The following is a 17,342-nucleotide window of genomic DNA, read 5'->3' as shown; positions in this document are numbered from 1 at the left end:
TAAACACATTTTCAAATGGCATTTCAACACTAGCTCTATGATCTCATAAATATTTTAAAATAGTCTTTTTTTTTTTATCTTAATTCTCTATGGACCAAGACTTGAGCCTTGTTTCCTGCTGATTTGTATCAGGCTGGCCAAAAAGTTCTTTCTGGCTTTTCCATAAGATCTTAAGGAAATAACACTTTCAAATTGCTTTGCCCTGGTTCCTTCTGAAACCAAGCAGGACCCTGTGGGGCTCCAGAGTACAGGGGCCTTTCTGTTCAATCTCCATTATCTCCACTGAGTTCCAAAAGGCAGATACAAACAGTTGCTAATCAGAGAAGGAAGGGGTTAAGAGGCAAGAGAGGAACAGCCAAGAAGCAACTGTTTGCTTCTGGTCAAAGTTTGAGATTAGCTGAGTACAGGCCATGCACACACCCTAATCCTATCAGCAACACTACCCTTGGACCACTGCTATAAAAATCCTCACCAAATTGTTCAGGGTTGGGACACACAGTTTCAAGGGCTCCCCTTTGCCTGGGAAAGCAACAAAGCTATTCTTTTCTACTTCACTCAAAACTCTGTCTCTGAGATTTGATTTGTTAGGGGAACCGCTGACTGAAACCATCTGCCCTGGCCAGGCACCATAGTAACCACGTGCATGAGTTGTGTTACACAGGAGGTCCTCGAAAGGAATGTAGAACTAACAAGTTAGCATCAACCAGAAGAATTCAGGAAAAGTCAAAAGGAAAGAGGAGGCGCCAGTACCTAGGTCCTACCAACCTCCCAGAATCCTTCTCACTGGAATCTATCTTGGCTGAGCCATGCAACTGCCACCAGGAAGGACGCTGAGTCAGAATTATTGGCCAGAGACAACCTGGAAACTAGCCTCATTACCATAAAACTCAGACTGTGAATCACATGGCAGAGCAGTTCTCCTGGGTTCTCTTACCCTACTGCTCTCCATCCAAGTCCCCTTCCCAATAAAGTCTCTGCTTTGTCAGCACGTGTATTTCCTCCAACAATTCATTGTCATGTGTTAGACAAGAGCCCACTCTCAGGCCCTGGAAGGGATCCCCCTTCCTGCAACAGATTTGGCACCCGTGCACAGAGGCTGACCTTTCAGCATCACTGGGCTTCCCCAGTAGCCCAGCAGGTAAAGAATCTGCCTGCAATGCAGGAGACCCTGGTTCAATTCCTGGGTCAGGAAGATCCCCTGGAGAAGGAAACAGCTACCCACTCCAGTATTCTGGCCTGGAGAATTCCATAGACTGTATAGTCCATGGGGTTGCAAAGAGTCAGACATGACTGAGCGACTTTCACTTTTCACTTGTCATGAGTGATAACTTGATTCAACTAATAAATTCCCCGAGCACCTGTTATGTCCCAGGAACTCTGGCTTATTTGGCTTAATGAAGGCTTTTTTTGAGAACAAAAGCATCTCCAACAAATTAAGAGACTTTGAGCATGTTCTAGAAATTGACTGAACCTCCTTGCACATCCCTGACTCAAGATTCAAAGATTCAGTAGGACTCTACCTGCTTTCACCTGGCTGAAAGCCATCCTATTTAACTGAGTGCACAAACAGAGCTTAATCATTTGTATGTTTATCCTATGTGGATTTTGATAAACTACGATGTCTCCATTAAAAAAAAAAAAAAGCAAGAAAAACTGATACAGGGCAGGCAACACAAACTGCATCCCATTCCATAGCCACGAGCCCCTGCATGATCCTAAGATAGGAAACAGGAATCTAATATTCCTTAAGGCCATCTCACCTTGTGGGCCTTTAAGTGAGAGCAGCTGGCTGGGCCCATTGATTCTCACAGAACATTGCACCTAGTGTCAACCTGGTGTTGACATTAATGTCTCGTGATGTCAACCTGGCTCAACTATGGTTCACCTAGGGGGAAAGAATATCACGTCATTGGTGGAGTGAAGTCACCTGTGTTGACGCGTAAGATGTCACACTCTGATAATATTTCAAGAAGTTTTGAGACGTGGGACTCCCAGGTGATCCAGTGGTTGACAGTCTACCTGCCAATGCAGGGGACATGGTCCAGGAAGATCCCACATGCCTCAGCACAACTAAACCTATGTGCCACAACTACTGAGCCCACAAGCCACAACTACTGAGCCTGCACCCTAGACCCCTAGTTCTGCAACAAGAGAGGCCACCACAATGAGAAGCCCGTGCACCGCCATGAAGAGTAGCCCTTGCTCACTGCAACTAGAGAAAGCCCATGTGCAGCAACAAAGACCCAATGCAGCCAAAAATAATTAAGTAAATAAAAACTTTTTTAAGAAAGGAAGTTCAGATAAGTTAAGAGAAACGATGCTCATCTTGAAACCATGATGAAGCTCAGCAAGATGAAGACCTGTCAAGGCAATGCCCACATGAACCCGTGAGCCCTAGCTCAGGAAGATAAACTGGAGAGAACATTGCCCCTCTTGCCTCTCCATAAATGCAGTGAGATAATAACAGCACATTTGTGGGGACATGGTGTTACCTTGCATATTATCTCCTTTGGTGAGTTCTTCAAACTGTAAAGTGAATCTACTTTTTAATGTGATTCTAGTGGATTCTTGTACTCAAGAGATTCCTGTTAGGAAGTCACTTTTTTTTTTAAAAAGAATGCAAACATACAGTCACAAAACAGGTAAAGCATCTAGATCAGGTCTCCTGAACCCAAAAGACTGCTGAGCTCAGACTGATGAAGTAAATGAACTTGAGGGGAAGGGGAGACAACAAGAAGTGAGGAGTCCTACACCAAATGGAAGAGACAGGTCTGCAGGGTGAGTCCTACCTTGTCTAATAATTAAGCCAACTGAGCACTGGAAATGTGGCAAGTTGAAAAAAGATGTGCTGAGTATAAAATATACATACAGGGACTTCCCTGGTGGTCCAGCGGCTAAGACTGCACTCCCACTGCAGGGGGCCTGGGTTCAATCCCTGGCCACAGAACTAGATCCCGCATGCAACAACTAAGAGTTCGCATGCCACAGCTAAGGATCTTGCATGCCACAATGAAGACCTGGTGCAACCAGATAAGTAAATACAGCTCAATCATACTTTTTGTATTGACGACATGTTGAAATGATATTTGGATATACTGAGTTCATAAGACTGTATTATTAAAATTAATTTGATCTGTTTCTGCTTTGTTTAAAGTGACTACTAGAATATTTTAAATTACACACGTGGCTCACTTTATGTCTAAATACATGGGATTACATCCTCTTCAGCTCTAGACCCCCTTCATGGATCACTGCTTTGGCACGGAGAAAGGGGTTGCATAACAATGAAGCTGTGAGCCATGCCATGCAGGGCCACCCAAGGTGGATGGGTCACAGTGAAGAGTTCTGACAAAATGTGGTCCACTGGATGAGGGAATGGCAAATCACTCCAGTATTCTTACCGAGAGAACCCCATGGACAGTATGAAAAGGCAAAAGGATATGACACCAGAAGATGAGCCCCCCAGTTTGGAAGGTGTCCAATATGCTACTGGGGAAGAGTGGAGGGCAATCATGAATAGCTCTAAAAAGAGTGAAGTGGTTGGGCCAAAGTGGGAATGACACTCAGTTGTGGATATGTCTGGTGATGAAAGTAAAGTCTGATGCTATAAAGAGCAATACTGCATAGGAACCTGGAATGTCAGGTCCACAAATCAAGGTAAAGTGGACATGATCAAGCAGGAGATGCAAGAGCGAACATCGACGTTTTAAGGATCAGTGAACTAAAATGGATAGAAATGGGCAAATTTAATTCAGATGACCATTATGTCTACTATTGTGGGCAAGAATCCCTTAGAAGAAATGGAGCAGCCCTCAGTCAACAAGAGTCCAAAATGCAGTACTTGGGTGCACTCTCAAAAATAACAGAACAATCTCTGTCCATTTCTAAACAAACCATTCAATAATACAGTAATCCAAGTCAATGCCCCAACCACGAATGCTGAAAAAGCTGAAGTTGATCGGTTCCATGAAGACCTACAAGACCTTCTAGAATTAACACCAAAAAAAAAGATGCCCTTTGCATTATAGGAGATTAGAATGCAAAAGTAGGAAGTCAAGAGATACCTACAACATTTATTTTTCCCTTAAACCTTCAAAAATTGATGCTTTTGAACTGTGGTGTTGGAGAAGACTCTTGAGAGTCCCTTGGACTACAAGGAGATCAAACCAGTCAATCCTAAAGGAAATCAGTCCTGAATATTCATTGGAAGCTGAAACTCTAATACTTTGGCTATCTGATGTGAAGAACTGACTCACTGGAAAAGACCCTGATGCTGGAAAAGATTGAAGGCAGGAAGGGAAGAGAAGAGAAGACAGAAGATGAGATGGTTGGATGGCATCACTGACTCGATGGACATGAGTTAGAGCAAGCTCTGGGGGGTGGTGATGGGCAGAGAAGCCTAGCTTGCTGCAGTCCATGGGGTCAGAAAGAGTCAGACACAACTGAGTGACTCAGCTGAACTGAACTAAAACTTCAAAAGTTCAGAGGTCTGCTTTTCCTCTTTCCTTTACTGATAAGTATCAGTAAAGCTTTCACTCCGAAATGTGTCACCCTCTGTCAACTACAAATTGGCACTTGACAAGAGCATTTGCCAATTTCTACATAGCTCAGTTGGTAAATCATCTGCCTGAAATGCAGGAGACCCAGGTTCGATTCCTGGGTCAGTTAAGATCCCCTGAAGAAGGAAATGGCAACCCACTTCAGTATTCTTGCCTGGAGAATCCCATGGACAGAGGAGCCTGACAGGCTACAGTCTATGGGATCACAAGAGTCGGACACGACTTAGCGACTAAACCACCACCACCACCACCAAACAAGAACAAGGGCGTTTGCCATCTGCTTCTGCAAGATTGAACCCTGCTGCTGCAGGGTAGTGCTGCTGCAGCTACTGATCTTCAATACCAGCTGAGGGAATCCAGGGTGGAATGAGACACTCTGTGTTCCAGGGAATCTGGTGGGGCAGGTCTTTAGACAGTTAGATATTTCCAGGAACTGACTTCATGATCCCAAACTCTGTATCTCTTCATATCTAGGAAAGCACTAAATCCCTTCATGGTGACATCAGCTTCTCGTGACTAGCAGAAAACCTTGTGTAAAGTAAGCGCTCAGTTGCATTGAACTCCCCTATTGACCTTCCTTCTTCCCCTTGCCTCTTTGGAGCAGTCTCTCAGAGCTATCAGAGGTACTATCTCCCAGGCTGCAGCCCTCATTTTACCCCAAATAAAACTTAGCTTGCAACTCTCACATCGCACATCTTTTTTGTCGACACTTTGATAACATCCATTTCCACTTCCCCTCTTCCTTGAACATCCGCATCCCTCATTTCAGTGTGAAGCACTCAACTCCAGGATCCAATCAGAGCACGCCACCTATGCATACAACCAGCCTGGGGCAGGCACTTTGAGACTTGGGACTGCACTTTCAGGGACTCAGACTTGTGTTTCTTGCTGAAACTGAAAGTGAAGTCGCTCAGTTGTGTCCAACTCTTTGCAGATCCCATGGATGGTAGCCTACCAGGCTCCACTGTCCATGGGATTTTCCAGGCAAGAATACTGGAGTGTGCTTCCATTTCCTTCTCCAGGGGATCTTCCCAACCCAGGGTTCAAACCCTGGTCTCCTGCATTACAGACAGACGCTTTACCGTCTAAGCCACCAGGGAGAGTTCTGTTTCTTGCTGGGCTTGAACTGAATAGATATAGAGTTGGGAGGTGCCAGCAAAGAAATCCTGACAAGAATGAGAAGTGGATCCTAGATGCAGAGAGCAACTGACTCCCATCCACACCATCTTAAAAGCAATATCATGCCTGCAGTCTGCCCTACCTTCAGACTTTTTATAGGATAAGCAGCTAAATCCCTTTCCTTGTCCAGGCGATTAGGGTTGGGTTTTCAGTGACATGAGGCTGCAAATCCCTGCTACTATTATAGACCATCGGATTAGAGCCTTTCTTATTCTTGATCTAAAATCCTGTCTAGCTTCTCATAAACCATCAGAGTCTCTAATCACAGAGGTGATCTTTCCCCAAGGCCCTTCATCCTTTCCACAGCAACAGTACTCTCTGACCTCAGAGGGTCACAAAGCCCCTCCCTGTCCCCTATTTCTTGTTTGTAGAAAAAGGCTTTAGTTTCCTAGACCTTCCCTGAGTTCCAAAGAACAGACTCAAGCAGTTACTAATTAGGGAAGGGAGGGAGCATAGAAACAATAGAAGCAACCATCAATTGCTCAAAGCAAAAAAGTAATAAAGAAAAATATTAAAAAGAAAAACAAACTCCCAAAAATAGAAAATAAAATAAGAAAGGATAATTTAGTGATAAAGCAAGAATCCTGCTCACAGACATGGAGAACAAACTTACAGGTTGCCAAGAGGATGGATGAAGGGAAAGGATAGTTTCAAAGTTTGAGATTGACTTATACACACAGTTATATTATAAATGAATAGTCAACAAGGACTTATTTTATAGCACAGGGAACCTGCTCAATGTTATGTGGCAGCCTGGATGAGAAGGGAGTTTAGGGGAGAATGGATACATGGATACGTATGGCTGAGTCCCTTCACTATTCACCTGAAACTATCACAACATTGCTTGTTAATCAGCTATACCCCAATACAAGATAAAAAGTTTTAAAAAAGGAAAATTACAGCAACAACAACAAAAAGAAAACCAGATATCTCAAGTTAAGGAATGGAGGACTTTTCTATGTATTGGGAAGATGTAAGAGTCTGGGCTTGCTGAAATCATTCCTTTGGTATGCACCTCAGCTATCTGGAGCCAGTATCCTGGGTTTTCACATCCTGAGATTCCTCAGGCTGCAGTCTGATGTCTGCTATTAATAGATGGCAGGTATTCTTTCCTTCCTGAGTTTCCTCAGGGCTCACCAGCTCACCATCAGTGGCGGCTGCAATCGCCAATGACTGTGACGGTCCTTGTCTACTGATATGGCAGGAAATATTCAAATTTTCACATCCCTTACATCATCTCTCTCCTCTGCTACATCATCCCAGGTCCTTCCAAGTCGTTTTCAAGACTGTACTCTCCCTTTGTTCCTATGTCAGCCACCTCAGCCCCTCACTCCAAAATCTTACTAGCATTCAATCCAGAACCTTCACCTGGCAGCTGCCCTCTCTTGCTAACTCTTCAGATGCCTTCACTTCTCAACTCCACAAGCCACTCCCTGTCTCAGGGCATCCCCACAGGAGGGTCCCTTGGCCAGAAATGCTGTTCCCAACCTTTCTCCCTCTTCACCCAGTTAACCCACAGGTTTTAAGCTCTAGCTTAAAAAGTTATTTCTCTTGAGATTTTTCTGGTGACCCAATGGTTAAGGTTCCATACTTCCAATGCATGGGGCGTGGGTTCCATCCCTGGTTGAGGAACTAAGATTCCACGTGCTGTGCAGTGTGGCCAAAGTAAATAAATAAAATAAATAAATAAATAAAAGGTTTTTTCTCATATGCAAACATTCACAGCAGCCCTATTCACAGTAGCCAGTAAGTACAAACAACTCAAATGTCCTTCAGCTGATGGATGGACAAGCAAAATGTGATATGTCCATAAATGGAATATATTATTCTGCTATAAAAGAATTAAGTACTGATGCATTCTGCAGAGTCTTCAGAAAGGACCATATAGAGTGTGATTTCATTTATATGAGGTGTCCAGAAGAGGCAAATCCATGGGGACAGAAAGATTATTGGCTGCCTGGAGCTTGGGGAGGTGCACTGGGGGGTGGAGGGGGGAACGACAGCTAATGGGTCTGGGGTGCCTTTTGCAATGGCTAAAAATGTTCTGAAATGAGATAGTGGTGATGGTTGTGTGACTTTATGAATATACTAAAAACCACTGAATTGGATGTTTTAAAAGGGTGAATTTTACGGCATGTGAATTATATCTCAATTAAAAAAACTGCATGAGAAAGGAAAAGCTATTTCTCTGGGGAGCTTCCCAGACCCTCTAGAAATAGGTCTGTCCTTTGAACACACTCTTGTGTGTGTGTGTGTGTGTGTGTGTGTGTGTGTGTGTGTGTGTGTGTGTGTGTGAGCGCACTCAGTCACGTCCAACTCTTTGTAACCCCACGGAATGTAGCCTGCCAGGCTCCTCTGCCCATGGAATTTTCCAGGCAAGAATAATAGATCAGGTTGCCACTTCCTGTTCCAGGGGATCAATCCAGGGATCAAACCCACGTCCCTTGTGTCTCTTGCACTGGCAGGTGGAACACAGTCTTACCACCTGGCAGGTCTTCCTAGCATTGATCATATTGTAATTAAAGAATCTGTGTGATTGTACTTTCGTGCTAGAATGCTGAAGCCTTCTTTCAAATGACAGGGCATAGCACTGAGCTGATGTGCTAAAAATTCTTTGGCTGAGCAGCTGCTGGCTTCTGCAGGGCTCACCTGTTTTCCTCTGTTCCAGAGCCTTCCCAGCGCTGTGACCCTGGAGATGCTCAATAATAAATATTTGCCGAATGAAAACAATAAGCAACAATGATTTTATCAGGGGAAAAGATGAAAGAGCCTCTTCCCACTGACTTAATGTACACCTGCAGTTTCTGAAACTGGGCAGGACCCTGTGGGGCTGCTGGGTGTGGAAACCTTTACAAGAAATAGGCTTCATACAGCCTCGGTGACCTTCCCTGAGTTCCAAAGAGCAGGTTCAAACAGTTGTTCATCAGGGAAGGGAGGGGTTGCGGAGAAAAGGGAAGAGCAGTCAAGAAACAATACTGCAGCCTTGGGACAGGGTCCTGGTTCCATGTCAAGGGGTACATAGAACAATATCTCTGAGCTCTTCTGCAGAGCCAAACCCCCAGCAGGTGGTTACAGCAGAATTCAGACCTATACCAGTAGAGGGTCCCTGGGCAGTAGGGTCAGGGCTGTACTAGATGTGATGATATTTGCTTTCCTCCTTTTTTTTTTCCCCTCCAGTGCATTTCCACAAAGTCTTCTATTTGCTTCTGTTATCTAAACTACTTCCCACCAAATAAAATCACTTCACACTGTGTTTCAGATGGAGGAAAAAGAGAACACACAGCCACACACTCCTGTACAAAGTCTGGCTCTCTCAACACAGGGACACTGCATTCACTTTGGTGTCAGAGCCCTAACTCCAAAAGTCAGTCCAAGCACTAACTTTTACAACTCCCTACTCTGCCGTGTGATTCTGGTTTTTTGTTTTTAATTTTTTGGCCCCATCAAAAAATTAAAAATTAAATTGAACCTATGCCCTCTGCATTAGAAGTGTAGAGTCTAAACTAACTGAACCCCCAGGGAAGTCCCAGAACTGTGGACCCAGCAAGCCTCAGTCTTTTACCACCTTTTCTTGTTTTCCGTCTCTTGTTCTTCTTCCTTTTTTTTTTTTTTTTTGCCAAAATAGGTAGCTTGTGGGATCTTAATTCCCCAACCAGGAACTGAACCAGGGCCCTCAGCAGTGAAAGTGCTGAGCCCTGACCACTGGATCTCCAGGGAAGTTCCTTCTTTTCCATCTCTTTTCTTGCATTTTTTTTTCTACTAAAAAGATGCACAGTTTGAGAGTTGCGAGCTAAGTTTTATTTGGGGCAAAATGAGGACTGCAGCCCAAGAGGCAACACCTCAGATAGCTCTGAGAGACTACTCCAAAGAGGCAGAGGGGAAAGATTAACATATAAGGTTTTGGTGAAGGCGGAGCTCAATACCATTAAGCATTCATTTTACAGAAGGTTTTCTGCTAGTCATATGAGGATCTGAAGAGGAACCAGAGATCAAACTGCCAACATTTGCTGGATCACAGAGAAAGCAAAGGAATTCCAGAAAGACATCTACCTCTGTTTCATTGAATACACCAAAGACTTTGACTGTGTGAATCATAATAAACTGTGGAAAGCTCTTAAAGAGATGGGAATACCAAACCATCTTACCTGTCTCCTGAGAAACCTACATGAGGATCAAGAAGCAACAGTCAGAACTCAGTATGGGACTACTGATTGGTGCATGATTGAGAAGGAAGTATGATAGGGCTGTCACCCTGTTTGTTTAACCTATGTGCTGAGCACATCATGAGAAATGCCGGGCTGGGTGAGCTACAAGCTGAAATCAAGAGAAGCGGGAGAAACATCAACAACCTCAGACATGCAGATACCACTTTAATGGCAGAAAGAGAAGAGGAACTAAAGAGCCTCTTGATGAGAGTGAAGGACGAGAGTAAAGGGCCGGCTTAAAACTAAATATTAAGAAAACTAAGATCATGGCATCCAGCGCCATTACTTCATGACAAATAGAAGGGGAAAAGGTGGAAAAGGTGGAAGTAGTGACATATTTCCTCTTCTTGGGCTCTAAAATCACTGCAGATGGTGACTGCAGCCATGAAGTCAGAAGACATTTGCTTCCTGGCAGGAAAGCTATAACAAACCTAGGCAGTGTGCTGAAAAGCAGAGACATTACTTTGCTGACAAACGTCCGTATAGTCAAGGCTATACTCTTCCCAGTGGTCACTTACGGTTGTGACAGCGGGACCGTAAAAAAGGCAGAGTGCCAAAGAATTGATGCCTTCAAACTGTGGTGCTGGAGAAGACTCCTGAGAGTCCCTTGGACAGCAAGGAGATCAAACCAGTCAATCCTAAAGAAAATCAACCCCAAATACTCATTGGAGGGACTGATGCTGAAGCTGAAACTCCAGTGTTTTGGTCAGCTGATGGGAACAGCTGACTCATTATAAGTCCCTGATGCTTGAAAAGATTGAGGGCAAAAGAGAAGAGGGCATCAGAGGATGAGATGGCTGGCTGGTATTACCAATGCAATGGGCATGAACTTGGGCAAACTTAGGGAGATGGTGAGGGACAGAGAGACCTGGCGTGCTGCAGTCCATGGGGTTGCAAAGAGTCAGATACAACTGGGCAACTAAACAAAACAAACAAAAAGGATTGGGATCATAAAATCTGTTCCTGAAAATATCCAACTGTCTAAAGACCTGTCCCACCAGATTCCCTGGAGCACAGAGTCCTCACGCCCCCCTGAACTCCCTCAGGGGTTGCTGAAGGTCAACAGCTAAAGCAGCACAGGGTTCAGTCTCCACAAAGGCAGATGGCAAATGCCCTTGTTCAGTCGCTGGCAGCGCCCTTGGCAAGTGCCAATTTGTCGTTGACATCCTTAAACCTTTAGCCACACGGAAGGAGGAAACAGACAGAGCTGGACTCCATCTTAGGCCAGGCTGCCAACATTATGCTACACGCATCATCACCCTCCCAATGGACTCTGAAATTTGTGCCCGATGTCTGTAGAAATGGCATACCGATGGAAAACCAGACCCCACCCCGGATAAAAGAGCCTCAGGACTTAGACTTGGACTCTCCGTTGCCTAAAAGAATATGCTAATTATCTCTGTAACAGAACAAAGTGATCAATTCCATTATGTTTATCGGGATGTGACCACAGGCCTATTGATAAATGTCCACTGTTTACCTAGTCTTGTGACACATGAATCATGGGTTAACTTTGATCATATCTCTCTTTTACCTTGTCCAGACTAGTTTCAAGGAATTTGGGGAGGTGGGTTTGAGCAAGTACACTTAGGGTATATAAAGTTTTCACAAAAACTGGTCGGGGTCCTTGGCTGAGAGGAGTAGTAAACTGTCTTGGGCCCGCCGGTGTAATAAACTGCACTCCACTATCTGCATTGTCCTTCTGAGTGAGTTTGTTCCCCAGAACACGTGGCTACAACACTGCAGACAAAACTCTAGGTATGGGACGTAGTAATCTATCAAGTCTCTGATGGTGTGATTTAGACCAGGGGTCAGCACCCTTCCCGGGAAATGGCTTTGAGTTTAGAGGCTTTGAGAGAGTAAATACCTTTGAGTTTAGAGGTGGAGGATCTCTGACCTACTACTTGACCCTGCTATTGATTTTAGCCTAACAGGAGGTGTCCTTTGACACTGATCTCCCGTTACTTTGTCCCAAAGAGAATGGTATGACTTTTTTTTTTTCACTTGTGCAATTTAAATTTCCACCTTTACTGTGAGGAACTGACCTGAACCCATTCACCTGGCTCAGAGGATCCTCAGGATTTTGGGGTTCTTCTGGAAATTGTTGACAGCCTCAGGGGATTAGATGTGAGAGGAGGGAAACATGGATCCCCTTGCTGGACCTGGCTTCTAGCTGAGCCAGGTGACACAGTGGGGACACTGACCAAAGGGAGACGCAGAAAGCAGGGCTGCTGGCTGGGCAGGGCTCCCTGATTCTCCTCCACACAAAGGCCCCCGTAACCATGCAGCAAACCACGTACCCTGAACAGTTCTCTTCTTTATGACACGCTGCACGCTGGGGAACAAACCTCTGATGCAGGTTTCTAACATTCATAGGGCTTAGGAGACAATCCCAGAGAGTAGGCCTTGATTAGGATATTTAAAATTCTGCAAACAGGACTTCCCTGGTGGTCCAGTGTATAAGAATCTGCCTGCCAATGCAGGGGACATGGGTTCGAGCCCTGGTCTGGGAAGATTCCACATGCCGTGGGGCATCTAACCCTTGAACAACTACTAGCCTATGCTCTAGAGCCCATGAGCTGCAACTACTGAAGCCCACATACCCTAAAGCCCCTGCTCCACAACATCAGAAAACTCGGCAATGAGAAGCCGGTACACTGTAACCAAAGAGTAGAAGCCCTCGAAGGAATGAAGACACAGCACAGCCAAAAATAAATGAATAACTGAAGCCTGCATCCCTGGCCTCTACTCACAGGATGCTAGGAGCTGTGACAACCGAAGATGCCTCTAGGTACTATTCCATGTTCTCTGGGGGCAAAATCATTCCCTCCTCCTTCACGCCTCTGCTCCCATCAAGAAGCACTGACCTATGGGACTTCCCTGGCAGTCCAGTGGCTAAGACTTCAAGCTTAACCACTGCAGGGATCACCAGTTCAATACCTGGTCAGGGAACTAAGATCCTGCATCACTCAAGATGCAGAAAAAAAAAAAAAAAATCACTGACCTAGAATATTCTATACTGCTTGGTTTGCACAATTTGGTTCAGAAGGGATATGCTTTTACCAACATCCCACCTGCTTGCCCCTCATCCCAAGACACCAGCCCCTTCACACTGACCCTTCCCTGCTTTGTCAACTTAGGTACATACTCTCATGACCAGCCCATGTTTACTGAGTGCGTACTAAGTACCAAGCCCTGTTTCAAAACACTCACATTTGACCCTAATAACAAGTCTATGTGGCAGGTTTGAGCTGTGATTATGTAACTTGACCTAGATCTTAGAGATCTTAAGCAGGGAAGCTGGCAAGTGAGGGCAGGAGATCTGAACCAGCCTAAGTCTAGCCCAGGATAGCTTCCCAGAGTGCCCTGTATATTGTCCTGTCCCACGTGGGTGTGCCCATAGCAAGTCAGCATCGCTGTTTATATACTGGGTGTTCATTTGCAACTACAAGCTTGAGTGTGCAAGAACAGACCCATTTCTCCTTTTTGTAAGCCCAGTCTTGTCTAACTCAGCCTGCCTGGGTAGACTTATGGTTCGGAACCCCAATCTTATTCATTTGGGGGGCTCCCTTCCCCATGGCCCAGGGTCATTGGAGGATCACAGGAGTCTCCCTCAGAGAAAGTCTGAACCTCTGGCTCTCACTGCTTTCTGATAATTGGCTCCCAGGGAAGTTTGTTGCCAAGGAAACCTTCCCCTCCCCTTCAGGATACACAGCATCATTTCCTCAAGGAACCCAGGCTTTCACAAGACAAAAGATATCTTCCAGCAACTTCTGCTTTTCCCCTTTTCTACTCCCATCCCCAGCAATCTTCCTGAGTGAGTGAAGGGGAGGCCAAAGCCTGGATCTGATTAGAGAGACAGACCAAAGCAGAGAACAATATTTTGCATCCTGTACAACCAGGAAAAAAAAGAACACAGTAACTGAAGGGCCCTGCACCCTTGCTAAATGTCTGTGGCAGTGTCTGTCTGGTGCCCCTGGAAGCCCTTTGGTGGGAGAAGGCCTTTGGGCAATTTGGCTTGATATGTGCCCCTTGAGGGGCTTCCCAGGTGCTGCTAGTGGTAAATAACCCGCCTGCCAATGCAGGAGACATAAGAGACACGGGTTGATCCCTAGGTCGGGAAGATCCCCTGGAGGAGGGCATGGCTACACACTTCAGTATCCTTGCCTGGAAAATCCCATGAACAGAGGAGCCTGGTGGGCTACACTCCATGGGGCTGCAAAGAATTGGTCGTGACTGAAGCGACTTAGCCTGCACACACATGAGGCTAGCGTTAAGGAGTGGAGTGTTAAATAATGGATGCTTTCTCTAGTTTCCAAAGCATAAACTATGGGCGCAGGCTCTGCTGGGCTGGCCACTCTCTCTGACCTCCTTTCCTCACCACAGTCCAGGGAGTATGGCTTTCTTTCTGTTCCTCAAGAGCCTATTCTGTTCCCAGGACCTGTGTTGAGCTATTACCTTATCTTAGGACCATCCACCCTTCCAGATCCCCAAGAGACTGCTTCCTTCTGTCACTGAGGTCTTTATTTGAATGTCACCTCCTGAGAGAGCTCTTCTCTAAACCCACAGCCTCAATCACCTCCTTTATTTCTGGTTAATATCCCCAAATCTCTCTTCCCTTCATGGAATGTGCTCCATGAAGGTGAAGACCACTGTGTGCCTCCTGGCTACTTGTGCCCAAATGAGTGATGACTGGGACTTCTGCAGTGGTCCAGGGGTTAAGACTCCAAACTTTCACTGCAGGGGGCACAGGTTCTATCCCTAGTCGGGGAAGTAAGATCCCATATGTGGCACAGCATGGGAAAAAAAAAAAAAAAAAAATATATATATATATATATATATATATATATAGCGGCAAGCACAGCTGCCTTCCAAACGAGTGATGGCAGTGTCACTATCTTAAACCTGTATGGTGAAAATTCTAGTTGGAAAACCCGTAAACTTCAGAACACTGATGTATCTGGTGGGCCATTCTCACTGATGCACTTCAGGAGAACTAACATATTCGAAGGAGAAAGCAGGGACAGGAAGCGGTAAGTGAGGCCCCATCACTCATTCTCATGATGAGGAAGCAGGTTCACAGAGGGGAAGTCAATTAAGAAATTATATGAAGCAAGTCACTCTGCCTTAAAAAAAAAAAAAAAGGCTGCTATGAAAGCTTAGGAGATCAAACCAGTCCATTCTAAAGTGTATCAGTCCTGAATATTCATTGGAAGGACTGATGCTGAAGCTCCAATACTTTGGCCACCTGATGTGAAGAGCCAACTCGTTGGAAAAGACCTTGATGCTGGGAAAGATTGAAGGAAGGAGGAGAAGGGGATGACAGAGGATGAGACGGTTGGATGGCATCACCAACTGGGAGTTGGTGATGGACAGGGAAGCCTTGTGTGTTGCTGTCCATGGGGTTGCAGAGGGTCAGACAAGACTGAATGACTGAACTGAACTGAACTGAGCTTCAGGCACTAATCAGTTCCCTCCTTGCCCTGAGGACTTTTACCTTCCAGCAGGGAGAAGAGAAAAAGTAGAGGGGTAAATCAAGAAAACTGCAACTGCATTAAAAGATAAATGTTAAGAAGATAACCAGGCAGGGAGAGTGGTCGGTAAGGAAGAGAGACTAGTTTGTTTCTTAGAGTGTGGGTGGGAGAGGTGGGTATGTTGACCATGTGACAGCGCTTATGGAATCTTAGCTTCCCCACCAGAGATCGAACCTCCATCCTCAGCATTGCAGGGTGGATTCTTAACCACTAGACCATCAGGGAATTCCAAGGGAAGGTACTCAGGATGGCAGGATGCAGGAACACTGGTTTGTACTTTTGCTGCGCCTTCTGCCTGGAAATCCTGGTTAGCCACCCGCCCTCCCCCCATACCCTGCCAGGCCGCCCGGCTTCAAGGAACGCTCCGGGCACCCAGGATTCTGCGCAGACGTCACTCCAACAGGGAGGCCTCCTTGAGCATCCTGCCTGAAACAGCACACGCGCACACGCGGCCCCTGGCCTGTGCCTATACGGGTCTATAGGTATCACTGTATACATGGACCCATATGCTTTTATTCTTTCTCTAGCGTCCCCACTGAAATGTGGCGTCCGGAAGCCCCGACTTGGGGTTTCGTTGCTGTCTCCCCAAATCTAAGGCACTCACAATCAATAGGGGGCATCCCTGAAGGCGGCCCCGGCGAGATGCGCGCGGAGAGCGCCGAGAAGCCTCCGCCGCGCTGCCTCGCGGGGCCACCCTGATGCCGGGTATCACTGGGATCCCCCGCCGAGCGGCCCCGGGGGCTCATTAGAATCGGAGCGCCAGGCTAGGGCCCGAGCCCCCGCGCCTGAGCAGAGCCAGCGCGCGCTTCGCATTCCCGCTCTCCCCGGGCCCCGCGCCCGCCGGCTGGTCCGTTTGGGCGAGCGGTTCGGTCGGGGAAGCCAGGCCGACCCCTTCCCCGTCCCCTCCCGGTGCCCTCGCCGAGGCCCCGGGCGCCGCCGCACCTACCGGACGCGCTGGGCGGTGACTGCGTTGCCCGTGTGCCGCCGGAGCACCGCCAGGAATAGGAGCCGCATGCCGCCGCCGCCGCCCGGCCATCCACCGCCCGCTGAGGCCCGGCCCGGGGCGGGGGCGGGGACGCGGACCCCGGCTGCGGGCGGCCTGGCTGGGTCAGTCCGCCCGCCGCTCCCCAGGCCGCGGCCGCGCTCGCCGGTTCCGGCGCCGGGGGTCTGGGGCGAGCGGGGCAGCGAGTGGGGCGCGTGCCCGCGAAGGTGAGGGGTGGGGGTGGTCCGGAGGTCCCTCCCATGGGACCAGCACCGGGGCATCCGCGGGTCCCCTCCATGGGAACCAAAAGAGGCTCCTCTGGTGGTCCCAGAGTGACCATAGGTCTGCATCCCTGTGGCCTGTAACCTGAGATGATAACAGGTCCCTTCCCGCTTAGACAAGGAGGGCTGGGTGGCCACAATCCCCTCCCAGGGGACCAGGGTTAGCCGCAGGTTCCCCACCTGGAGTGGGGAACACACACACACGAACCAGGGTGGCTGCCCATTGCTCCCCTGGGGACCAAGGGTTGCGAGTGCCTTTCCACGGCGGCTGTCACAAGGGGTGATGACCAAGTCCCTCCTACAGGAACCAGAGGAGGCCACAAGTGGACTCCCAAGGGGATCAGGTTGACCTGATGTCCACTCCCGTGGGTACCACCACAAGGGACTTCTGATATCTTTTGAAAATGGGACATCTTGCAATATCCAGCCACCATTCCCACAGCTGCCTGAGCTAAGAAGACGTTGCCCCCTTGGGAGGTATTGAGATAGACTAAGGCATAATTTAAGTCTGAATTTGGCAATAAGGATTTCATGATCTGAGCCACAGTCAGCTCCTGGTCTTGTTTTTGTTGACTGTATAGAGCTTCTCCATTTTTGGCTGC

General features: G+C 47.2%; 1 protein-coding gene across 3 annotated transcripts in view; it reads right to left on the bottom strand.

The window, feature by feature from the left end:
- Nucleotides 1–16,537, bottom strand: part of GLT1D1 (glycosyltransferase 1 domain containing 1) — a 116,832-nt gene extending 100,295 nt beyond the window's left edge. For all 3 annotated transcript variants that reach the window (XM_018061410.1, XM_018061411.1, XM_018061412.1), the window contains exon 1: nt 16,424–16,537. In XM_018061410.1, coding sequence (XP_017916899.1) covers nt 16,424–16,491 — 68 coding nt within the window. In that variant the 5' untranslated portion in view covers nt 16,492–16,537. The remainder of the gene's footprint in view (nt 1–16,423) is intronic.

This window comes from Capra hircus, chromosome 17 (genome assembly GCF_001704415.2).
Source record: "Capra hircus breed San Clemente chromosome 17, ASM170441v1, whole genome shotgun sequence".
In the NCBI taxonomy this organism is placed as follows: Eukaryota; Metazoa; Chordata; class Mammalia; order Artiodactyla; family Bovidae; genus Capra; species Capra hircus.
The sequence above is the reverse complement of the archived record's forward strand: the minus strand, read 5'-3'. Positions and strand labels throughout refer to the sequence as shown.